Source organism: Paralichthys olivaceus, chromosome 17, assembly GCF_024713975.1.
Source record: "Paralichthys olivaceus isolate ysfri-2021 chromosome 17, ASM2471397v2, whole genome shotgun sequence".
Lineage (NCBI taxonomy): Eukaryota > Metazoa > Chordata > Actinopteri > Pleuronectiformes > Paralichthyidae > Paralichthys > Paralichthys olivaceus.
In genome coordinates, this window is record NC_091109.1 from 21,132,816 (window position 1) to 21,145,334 (window position 12,519).

Here is a 12,519-nt window from a genome sequence, read left to right on the forward strand (position 1 = left end):
AAGAGCCTATAAATAATTAAATTCTGGTGCGGATCTGGAACAGGGACTGAGCCAGGAGTTTGTTCTTTAACTTTGTGAGAGACATTAACATTTTTACTGATTTCCGAGGGAATAATTCATGGATCTTGATGAAAAAAGGACTGATATCTATGTGCAAATGGGTGTATCTTGATTTTAATTAAGGGGACTGTTGGGCCTTGGTGGATGTTGGCTCTCTACTCTTCTTCGTGGTGTCAATCCTGCGGCTCCGTTCACTTTTGCACAGACTCTGATGTCAAAAGCACAAAATGGCTGCACCCGTAACAAGGATATTTTTGGTTAATTCCTGTGGAGACAGGTTGTCCATCTTTGTTTACTCTCCCTTTTACAAAGACGTCAGTCAGGCTCTGTGACCATCTCTCCGTCTTCCCAGGACACAATCTCCCCCCCGATGCAGCACATGTTCAAGCTTCTTCTTTACGTCCGCTCTCCCTCTCTCTCAGACAAAGGGGGGGAAACCAGCTAATAGCCCGAGGCTTCAGAGGATAGTGATCAGACATGGCTGGCACAGGTCACCACAAGGTCAGGAAGGGAGAGAAGGGTAGATTGTGTCTTGGTGAGCCAAAGGGCCTCTTTGTATTAGTGTGGGCAGAGCGTTGGAAGATGAACAGAAGGGCAGATTCTTTAAAATCAATTTCTCCTGCAAGATGCTGTTCTTATCAGACACAACTCTGTTGAAATAATAATCCCATCCCTCAGCTTTCGCCGGCTCATTTGTGGACCAGGCTTTTCTTTAAAATGTGGTGAGGAAGATTATTGACTAGATATAAGGCGAGTCACGTCCATCAATGTAGTCAATCATAACTGAGAACAAAAAATTCAGCTGCATTACTGAAATGGTTGAAAAACAGGCTCAACACCATTTACATCTCCAGCAGAAATCAGGAGCCACCAGTGACTCATGCCCTCATTTTGAGCTGCACCAGCTGTACGCCTGAGAGCACTGCGAACGCCGCAATTTGCATGTCAGACCAACTTGCTACCATGTCAAATTTCAGCCGGCAACAAGAAACACAGCACGGTCGGTTTTGTAGGTTCTCGCTGCTGCAAATGACCAGTTTGATTGCCCGCTCTGTGGAAGCAAACACGCAGTGATAGACAAAAAAAAAAACATTTCCATGAATCAGTTATCACCTTAGTGCGTCTGAGCCCTCGAAGAGGAGGGGATTCAGGCTTTGGTTTAAGAACACATGAGCTTTAAAATATAAATCCAGCCCCTTTATGCTCAATGTTTGAAACCTTCTGTAAAGGAAAATGGATGAAGTCCTCTGAAAGCTAATGGATACAGACAAAACAAATCACTGGAAATATTCCGGTACCTTCACTGCCTTGACATTGACTGTTAGTATCATCACGTTATCTAGAGGGACCACATGTTTCTATGCTGACAATATAAATTAAAGAAAATCTTTCAGCAATGTCAAAGGTATAAAATCTGTGGTATTTCATTTATAAGGCTGCCTTTCTAACCTCGAACATCCCGCCACCATCAAAGTACAAAAAGTCCTTTCTCCTCATTACATAAAAAGCTGCGGCTTCTCCTTTTGAGTTATATCTCAGATGAGCAGCACGGCGACAAGGTGATTGACTGCAATAAACCTCCTTTCGGACGTATCAGCAAAGACCTTCAAAGAATGAGAAATGTGTTCCTGTCTTTTCCAATAAACAAGAGGAAAATTCAGCCCAGACCAGAGCTGATGGCTCTGCAACACATTAGTTACTTTTTTTCTGTCATTTCAGTCTTCTCGCCTCGCAAACGCCAACTGTCTATTTGACGAGATAAACATTAAAGGCAAAGACAGGAAAGGGAAAGAACGAGGGAAGCTTGACGCTGAGGGAGCTGCCGATCATCTCCTCTCGGAACGAGAAACTCTGCCGCCAATCTCCCCAACGTCTTAATTAATTGAGCAAAGTAACTAATCATGCAAATTGTTCCTCAGCAGGAGAGATGCGAGCAACGAGGCGAGGAGAGCGCGGAGGAGCTGATTCATGCAGGTGATGGACGTGCAGGAGGGACGGGTACGTGTGTGGGGAATTCATCTTCGCTCTCCGGCTCCAGCGCGGTCGCTTTTGATGTGAGTTCCTCGATGAATTGTGAATCTGGTCCAGTCTGCGAGGACGGCAGAAGGTCTGAGTGGAAGGAATTGCTGCGTCTAATTCCAAACGCCGTACATCACGACCTGTAGGCGAGGCCCTGGCTTTCGAGGGGATCATGAAACGCCAGGTCCACGTTTCATCTCTGAACGATAAAGGACGTCTTGCAGGTGTCGACTGACAACTTAATTGACAGATTTCCATGAAATCTCAGTTTGAATTAGAATCAAATGTGCCATCACAGCGGGTCCTTCCTGAGTCCTGAGAGCTTTTCATTTTCTCGAAGTCCTTCCTGCATCGTGCTGAATCAGACGTCAATCTTCACTGCCTGACATGAGCTTTGTTCCTAACTTTTTCTGTGCGTGAGAAGCTTTAAATCAAAGATCACAAGACGCAGCAAGCAGCTTGTTTACGAACAGCTCTCAACAACAAGAGTCATGGGAGGCCACCGCAGTGGCCCGCTGTTGTCTAATTACACGGAAGAAAAGAGTGGCGAGGAGACGTGGGGCGACAATCTGCATATCAAAGGTTTGGTTCCAGGAAACTTTGAAGACGGAATATCAAATGGGGCGATTCAGGAGAACCACGGATCAAAGTTCATTTCTGTTTGGATTTTCGCTGACACATATTCTTTCACATCAAGTTTTTTTCAATTAATTGTTTGGAAGAAATGTTACGATATTTGTCGCTATCAATTTCTCACCAAGAGACGTCCTGTACTTCACAACATGATGCTAACGTTCAGTTGGTGTGATTAAAAGTAACTTCCAAGGTAACACAAGTCTCACACTTCTGCACCACTGTTCACAAGCAACATTCATTTTGAAAACGTATTGTTTACTATGTTAAGTATTTAATGAAAGTGAAGAAAAGCACTGCCTTAAGAAGAGGCCCTTTAATAAATCATATGAATTAATAATTCATTATCAAAGCAGTGGCCATTTGTCTGTTTTCTTTGTTGTAGAGTTTCCAGACTCGTCCTCTTCCTTGTCCGCGATGACCAAAGCCTCTAAACTCTCATCCTCCTTCGATCCATCTCCTCTTTAATACCACACCAGATTCTTACGTGACTACAACAGATCATTACAAAACTGGAGCATCTCTCTGTAAACACTGGAGCGTGACTCTCAGTCTGCTGCCCGGCCTCAGCACCTCTCTCTGCAGCTCCACCGGTCAAAGTCCGAAGGGGATCAGCTCATAATCCCTGGCCCCTTAAGGCCCCGGCACAACAGATAAAGGCACCGCATGGGTTTGAGATCACATCCCTCTGTGTGACCTGTAAAACCCAGTAGGCCGTCTCCCACGAGTCAACAATGATACACTTCAAAAAGCAGACTATTTGGACGGCCGGACAGATGAACATGGAGCGGCGAGAGGGCTTAGCGGTGAGGGAGCCGGGCAGGAATACAAACACGGGAATTTAGAACAAGCGTCTCCTGTGGGAAACATGACGAACGCAGTTTATCGCCTTCCACTTTCCTCACTGCTGAAAATAGGCCCTGTGTTGTCTCTTTGACTCACATCGCAATTCTTTAAATGTCCCACTTAGACATTTATATTTCATTTAAAATGGAAAACAAAGAGAATCGCTGATTGAGAGAAATCTGACAGGCACGTTGGTTGCTGGCCTACATGCCCATGTCACTCATCCCTGCATGTGAGAGAGCGAAGCAGAAAGTTCTTCATTTATTTCAGCGAGTTTGTATTGACAATTGACAGATGCTAATTTTCGCCGTTCGTCATAATGCTGCAGTCTTATCTGTCGGCTGTGCACATAAGATCCAATATTAATAACCAGCGTTCACCAAAGCCTGTTGCCCTAAATATTCTGCTTCGTCGAGATAAGAACAATAAAATCTGCTGCTTTGCTATAAACCCCCCCAACCACTTCCACGAAAAGCTTATCACACGCAGGACTGTGGATAATAAGGTGTCATCTACTTCTGAGTGTTTGTCTGTGCGTCAGCGATCGTACGTGTGCAGATGTCACTGTGTGTGTGTGTGTGTGTGTGTGTGTGTGTGTGTGTGCACATCACTGAATGCTTGTCTTTATGTCACACTGATTGGCCGGAGTCCAGGCAGCCTCTGCTTCACTAAGTTCGAGCGGAGCTGCCGGAGGAGAGACGAGGAGTCCAGGGGGGGGGGGGGGCGACATCTCGTGACAACTCTGTCACATAATTTCATCATCGATACAGAGGAGTCTCATTAGGTCCCTTCTGACAGATGAAATCACATTTGCGGGACAGAGGGGAGTGTGATGCAGTCGCTTGTCCAGGCCAAAAAAAAAAGAGAAATGTGTCGAGGCAGAGCTGCTGAATCTTTTTAATTGTATCTACGAAACTAAAGAATCTGAATTCTGGAATCGCTTATGGTTTATTCAAGAGAAGCAGAGCAGTTCCACCAAGGAGTCTGTTGCACATGATTTGTTTTCCTTCTCATCAACATGCAAACTGAGATTGTGGGGCAAAATGGAGCCAAACACACACACACACACAAACATACATGCACACACACACACACACACACACACACTGTGCTCTTCACACCCATGCAAACGCCCTTGACACATGGCTTGAGATACACGGAGGACATCTGACAGACGATATAACAGCCTGCCTCTTGTGCTGCCCCACCTCCTTCCCTATTCCCCCACCCTCCCATCACACACACACACACACACACACACACTAACATCTGCAGCACAGCGAGCCAAATTTGCCAAATTTCCCAGCAGCAATTTGCAACTGTAACAAGAGGTGACCAGGACGAGACACAGTGGATTAAAAGAAAATGCTGCAAAGACGACTCTGGAGTGAGTTTCTTTGTATGATCAATTTTCATTAGCAGCCTTAAAAAGTGAAATCGCACAACCAGACCCTCTGCATACAACGATTGTACACATACAAGACACAAACATGCACAAAGAGCACATCCCGGTGGTGCAGAGGGCTGGAACCCCATTTGATCGCCAAAGATTCCTGAGCTGCAAGATCTTAAATATTCATGGAGCTCAAACCAAATACTCTACTCGTGCTTTCAGACGCACAAGGATAAAGGCTGAGAGCTTTTCTTCTCCTAATTAAATTAATTGCAGCTCAAAAACACGCTCATGGACAAAGGGTTCACCTTGATAAAGAACAAAGTGAAAAGATAAATTTGCCACTGGGTATTACACAGCGACTTATTTATGCAAAACCTCTGCTACAACAAAAGAGAGATTTCTCCTTCCTAGTTAATGTACAGTCACAAATAATGAAAGCTTTTTACTTTTCTATCGCATCTATGCGGCACTGTTGCAGAGCACGTTTCAAAATGAGAGCTGCTGGTGCCAAAAAAATAAATAATGAAAAAGTTACACCCATACACACCTCTACACAGTCGTGTCAATCACACAAACACACACTGTTCGGACATTGCTGAATCTGCACAAAACATCTTACACAAACTGGATCATCTGGATTCGTCCTCCAACAGTTCTTCATCCACCAAAGCCGGGCCCGACACCAAACGCGCCTCTAACTCTGCAGAAATCCAGATTAGCAACTTTGAAGAAGCACAAGACTGTCGGTTGTTTGCCCCATGATCCAGCAGAGGGCCGCTCATAATCAGCTTGATCTCTTGCCTGCACTCTCAACCCACAGCAATGCAAGCCAGCAACTTTCCGCTCATTTGTGATGACGCTAGCAAGCAAAGATGTCCTGGGTGGACAATCACAACACCGAAGCATCTGAGAAGCAGCGTCTGAAAGTGTTTCGGGTTCTACACCGTTGACGGCAGCGTGATTAACAAAGATGAAGATGTTTCTCATCTTTGTACCATGCAACTGCCTTTATTGCTTCCTCGTACTCTACCCATAAACTATTGGATACACTGCCCCCTCACGATTTCTGGTAGTACTGCTTCGTTTAGTCCGTCAGAAGACACACATATGCTTGCACAAATACTGACGAAAAGAACGCAGAGTACCGACAGAAGGCTCCGTCTGTCTCCGTGTCTAACATTGAACATTAATTAGCCTCACTCTAATTATTTGAACTTGATTTGGGGAAAATGTGACGTCCCTAAAGGCGTCCGGACTTAAAAGAACACCTGATAACCTGTTACTTTAATTTAGTCTTCTTGTTCTCTATGAAAACCCAGTTTGTAATGAGACACTTCAGCACCATCTCCAAATCTCTACGGATCTATAGCTGCCAGACAAAGTATAGAACAATCTCTTTAACAAGCTCAACATCTTCAGCCCATGCAGATATTCATTGTCTCCCTCGCTCTTTGCCGAAGGACTTCCTGGATTTCTTCGCCTGCTCTGTCTCTTGACACTGCCTCCTCCTGTGCTCAGCGTCCTGCTGTGCACAAGCTGCATATCCACAAAGTTAAAAAGCAGCTGTACAGTGCAGACGACAGGAAGGAGAAACATGGTGTAGGAGGAGCCTGCAGGCACCTGCCGAATATTGAGCCAACAACAAGTTAGCCTAATTAGTCAGCCACTGATTTTACATATGTGTGGAGAGATATCTTATATTTCAGATTTCTTAATCAGCTCTTTGGCTTTAGATTGGGCTGCATACCACCATCCACATCACTGTGTTATAAGGCTGCAAGTAATGATTATTTATATTCATATAATCATATTCCTCTGCTGATCATAAAGTAAAATATTAATTGTATCTGACCCACATTTGCAAATTCCTCATTAACAACGAGCTTGAAATCAGCAGAAAACAAAAACACAATCAATTATTTAAACATCCAAATTGTTTCATCGTGGATTCATTAATTAGATCTATTCATTCTTTTCAAATTCATGAATGTGGGTTAAAAATCCTCCATGTCCATCAGAACAAAAGAAAAACTGTATATTCACAACAGAAATGTATGTAAATCTATGAGTGTGTGAAAACAACCTATCGTGCTCAGTTGAATCTACATTTCTAAGGTCATGAATTATAACCGTCATACTTTAAAAACAGAAGAAAGTTCTCATCGTCAATAGCGACACATTGAAAACTTCTGCAGAATAAAAACAGGTTATAACTCTGGAGGAGGATGAATCTTGCGATGCAAAAGATTATGAGCCAGCAGGTGACCTGACTTCATATGAGTCAGCTGAGTTCAGTGTTGAAAGACACAAATAAAGACCAAACGACTCGCTGCAGGTTTAACTTTGCATATTACATTTTCTTTCTTTTTTTTTTGTTGCAGATTTATTTAATCGAGCACGAGTCAGATCTCAATATTTGCAACTTGCATTTCCTGCAGAGCGACACGAGCCTGAAACAACAATGTCCTCGTTGAGTCCTGCAGCTCTTTGCGATAATAAAAAACTTACAGCGACGGTTGCGACGCTTCCCCTTGTACATGGTCATCATGTACGGGTCCAGCTTTGCGCTCGGTCAGATGCTGGATGAGGAGCCGGAGAGAGAGAGAGAGGGAGGGAGTCTGAGTCGGACTGTGATCCAGAGAGATGCGAGACTTTGACTCTGGAAACAAGAATCAGCTCCTCGCACTGATTCTGCTGCTGGAGAGGATCATACCATGATCTCAGACCGGAGGGGGGAGAGAGCAGAGCATCTCATTCTCACAGGGATCGGTGAACTGACAGTCACGAAGTCAAAAGCAATGATGGGGAAAAGATAAATGTGGGTCTAACGAGACAAAGAGGAATCTGTGATGATTGATTCTCTTCACGTCTGCTCCCAGTTTAGATCCAGACGATTTTTAATTTCACCCGTTGATTAATTTTTTGGGTTCAGATTTTACGTTTATAAATCGAAGAAGCAAGAAGCCAAATTTATCTGAGCTGATTAACTGTGACACAATCCATCCTGCCACCAGTAGGATTTCATGTTTTTCATCAGGGCTCAATGTTTGCTTTACATTTTCTTTGTACAAATTCAACTTTTGCTTCATATTTAGTTTAAATAAATACAATATAAATATAAAAGATCCTTCACTAAATATAATATCACATCTCATGATAAGGATAGAGTAATAAAGACATATCACATTTAGGTCAGATATTTTAAGCCATACATGTCAAACTCATGGTGGCGCTAGAGGAAAGACTAACCAAATAACTGGGACTCATCATGTGGCCGCCAAAATTATCTGCAGAAAACCAGTTGTTGATATATTTCACCAAAAGTATCGTACACGTGGCGTCACTGTCGACCACGTCAAACAAATTGTCACGCTCTCCTCAAGGTGTTTGTATCTAATTACTATTCTTCAACACTGCTTCAAATTTATCCCGACGGTCCACCGGGGATGAGTGAATTCGCAGTACGCACCACGCACGTTAGATTTCCTGTCAGTTTAACCTTTTGGAAAAAGGACAAAACCTCTGACCTTCAACACGACACGGTTCCTGTTTATGGTTCACACGTGTAAAACAGCTTGTGTCGGTATGAAGAAGAGGAGGAGGAAGCTTCCAGCAGGTACTCTGCTCTGCACTGTAACACTGATTATCATCTTACTCCTCGCTGGCACATATTCTCCTCCATCCACAACCTCTGGGTGCACTTCAGCAAAGGTGCTTCTCATCTCACTTGCAAAGGGGTTTGTGTTGCTAAGGAGACAAGAATGAGGAAGCACCATGGATGCTGATTCATTCTGCTACCTTATTACATTATTATTGTGTGGGGTGAATGATCATTTATTTATTTTTCGGTGGTGGGGAAAGACGGATTGTGTGATGGAAACAAACAACTCTAAAAGCCGACTGCACGGAGAGTAGCCTGATTTCAATCAATACGTCCGTCCTCTGAAACCACTGTTGCTCTCACACGCTCCACAATGACAAATGTTCTTCTTCATGTTTTTCACTTTGAAACTCAGAGACGATGAAAATCCCTCAGAGTGGGTTTTGATGAAAACGGCCAATTAAAATAAATCAATGCAGAGGATGAGATCACATGCTGGGCTGGAGGTCAAAGTCATTTATTGTAAAATAAAAAAGAGGGGCCTTCCAGCATGATGAGAATGCTTCCCCATTTAAATTTGTGTTTTTATGGACGAGGAAAAAATGATTACCGACCAGCAAAGAGACAACTCTGTGTACAACAGCATAGCAGGGACATCTACTGTCCATGATGCATCAATGCAACAAACACGGTCTAGAACACGATATCATCAAGATGGCATACAATGAGATTTGATCATAATAAAAACCTTTTCTTTTAATTTTCTATCCTCTGAAAGAGAAATTAGAGACACATTTACTCAATTCAGAGTGTTTCAATGAGCGTCACACAGAAAAAAGCTGTAACTGTCATTTTAAATTTTACTTTATTAGAAATACTGTAGGTTTCTGCAGCCGTGGGGGCAGTGCAAGAAATCAAACACCTCCTCAGTCATTTCATTCATGTTTCCGATGTGAATGAAAATTCCTGAATTCATGTTTGATAGAAAATAAGTAAGTTTTCTATTGAATATCTCAAAACCACAGAACAATAATATTCAGGGTCTCCATCAAAAATAGCGTATACATGCAGGGCTGCTGCTTTCAGCTTCTTAATCCTGAACACAACATCAATGATTTCCATAGATATAATCGATGTTGATAGGAATTGATCCTATAGAGAAGAACCAGTTTGTGAATGTGTTGCCATAAGAATATAATGTCAGTGTTGAACTCACAGCTTGTTTCTGCTGCCCCCAAATGGACAAAACATTTTTATTTTTGTATTAAACTTGGCTGCAAGTTTAGTTTAGTTTATCTCACACAACATTAAAACAATATAAACTGAATGTACATGACACATACATGTGGCATGTGGTAGAAACCAGTAATGTCTTGTATGTAGTTTGTAATACAACACATACAAAACCATCCCAAGGGAAGCTTGTGTGCAATATTAACAGTGAGAATAAAGAGGATTGATGTGAAAGAACTTGGATGTGACTAAAGAAAGAGAAGAATACACACTGGGTTTCTAGAAAAGTCTTCAAAACATTAAGCACATCGTTACCAGCTTCAGAGAGGACGCACATGCATCATCTGCAGAGCTCCACACTCTCAGGCCCGTTAACAAACGATCCTCATTTAGAGCTGAGATGGAGAGATGGGGGGTGCAGCTGACGCCCGGGGGGGGAAGATTTTCTACATGATGGATATAAATCTGCTCCAGCTATCAGATCTCATTGGCCTGTGACTCACAGCCTCTCGTAGCTCATTAGACAGCCACTGCTTCTGGCACAGAGTAATTGCAAACGTATCCTGTGTGTCAATTGCCGAAACCGCTTAGCAGCCTGTGAAAGAAAACTGTGTCTCTTTGCTCACGAAGCCCGAACCACACATTTGTCTGGATTGGGTCCAATTGAACAAGGAAGTTTCAAGCAAAAAGGGTAAAGAAAACATGCATTTTAAATGATTTTGGACTGAATGCTCCACAGTTTCACACGAGTGCCAGGTTAACAGTGTTTTTATCAACATTTCATGAGATTCTCCGGATCTACACGTGTAAATTAGCCAAGAATACTGAAAGAAGCTCTGTGACTTCATACTGAGAAGAAAAAAACTGCTGTGGAAATAAAAAAAAACTGACATCTGGAGTTTCACAATGAGAAAAAAACACACATTCTGTCCCAGGCATGTTTTCTAACGGTCACTTCAATGTGTGAAACACAAACGGGAGCTCAAAGTGTTAGACCTGAAACCTGGGGAGACAAATTGCGCACTCTAGTGGAGAGCAATCAGCACGACAGCTTCTTCCAACAGAGATTTAAAGAAATAAATGTTTCTGACACTGAAGGTTTTGATTTGTGGATTGGAGACACAGACAGTTTCTACAGCTGCTGCACAGACGGTGCATATGAAATGTGAGAGCAGCTCTGTTTGGACAAGAACTATGTTTAAATAAAACTGTCTTGAAGAATCTTTAAATCATCAGTGTCAAATCCAGATGTTTAGGTTTTGTCAGATCTTTGTCAGCAGGAAGAGGACACAACGATTTGGTTTTATTTTGAAATTTCTTTCTAAGAATGAACAAACTAAGTCTATCCCAGCATGCATTTGGCCAAAAGTAGGGAAAAACCTGCAGCCAGTTTATTACAAAACCAGAAATTACTAATTTTCAAACCTTTCATGTCGGAGTGATTTCTCAAGCAGATTAAGTCAATGCAGGGAAAACATGCAAACTCAATTATCTGAACCAAAAAGCAGAAAACTTTATCATTTCTTACTTTGATAAATAAATTCAATAAATCCAGTTAATTACAAAACTGTCTGTGATGATTTTAACGCTGCGCTGGTTTTTCTTTTTAAGTCCAAAGGAATCAAATGATTAGAAAGAAGTAAAACTTGATCCTGTGCAGAGAAGAATTTCTCAGCCGAGCTTTTGAACTCTACAAATCCTCCACAAATACACAAATAAGAAAAACATGATCTATTTTACGTTGAGGGATTATTTCCTAAAGCTCAGACAGAAATAAACTGTTCTCACCCGTCCTTTAATTTGCCCTCATTTAATCAGAAAGATGAATCTGTTCATCCACTGCACATGGTTTTCATTCATCCATCCTCTCAAGTAAGACCTCATTTGTTTCCTTTATTTAGTTTCTATCCCCAGCATCATCCCTCCTCCCCTCTGCTCCTGTTTTCCTTATTCCTCCCTCGATTTTTGTCTCTTTTTCTCTTCCCCTCGCCCTCTCTCCATCTGTCAGGGTCAGCAGAGTGCAAAGAATCACATTAAGAAGTATTCAAATGTTGAGCTGGTGGCAATTGCTATTCATACAGGCATTAAAGGCTGCCAAATCTAATTCAGCTCAGACGACACCACGCTCGTTCACCCAGTCAGCAGAGATAATGTGAACCCCACTAAAACAATAACGACTCCTGGATGTAATGGAGCCACAATGACAGAGGCACTGGCCGATGAAAGGTTTTTACCAAAGGGGGTAAAACAAAGAAGAGGAAACAAGTTATAAGTCACCTCATTTCTGATTAAACCCACTGTGCAATGTGACACATGCACTTTTTCCACGAAAGTTTGAGAGTTGTGTTCAATTAAGACACAAACAACTATAATTGTTTGTGTGTTATTATCTTAGACACATTATGTTTGTCTATATTTATGAAGACCAGATGAAATCCTAGGACCTAAAAATGAGGTCATTCTAAAGGGTTTATATCTTTTTTTAATTCCCAGAACCATAATTTATGCATCAGTAAACATATAAACTTATTATATAAATTACTTTGGATTTAATTTTGTGAAAATGTGTGTTTTTGAACAGACTTCTTTTATATCTCAGCACTTTGAGTTTTTTTCCTGTTTTATTTTGTGGATTCTTTCCTTTGTCCTGTTTCCCTCCGTCTGTGATTGTCTGCTTCACCCTGATGTGTTTCACCTGTGTTCAATAGTCTCTCCACCTCCCAGGTCTATT

General features: G+C 42.1%; 1 protein-coding gene across 7 annotated transcripts in view; it reads right to left on the reverse strand.

Moving 5' to 3' along the window:
* The window catches only part of LOC109639641 (RNA-binding Raly-like protein), a 75,783-nt gene that overhangs the window by 18,055 nt on the left and 45,209 nt on the right, over nucleotides 1–12,519 (reverse strand). The window contains exon 1 of one of the 7 annotated variants that reach the window (XM_020103231.2): nucleotides 7,463–7,660. The exons of 5 other annotated variants lie outside the window; for them this stretch is intronic. In XM_020103231.2, coding sequence (XP_019958790.1) covers nucleotides 7,463–7,502 — 40 coding nt within the window. In that variant the 5' untranslated portion in view covers nucleotides 7,503–7,660. Of the gene's footprint in view, nucleotides 1–5,573; nucleotides 5,599–7,462; nucleotides 7,661–12,519 lie in introns of those variants that run through there. One more of the 7 variants, XM_069512568.1, reaches the window with a different exon arrangement.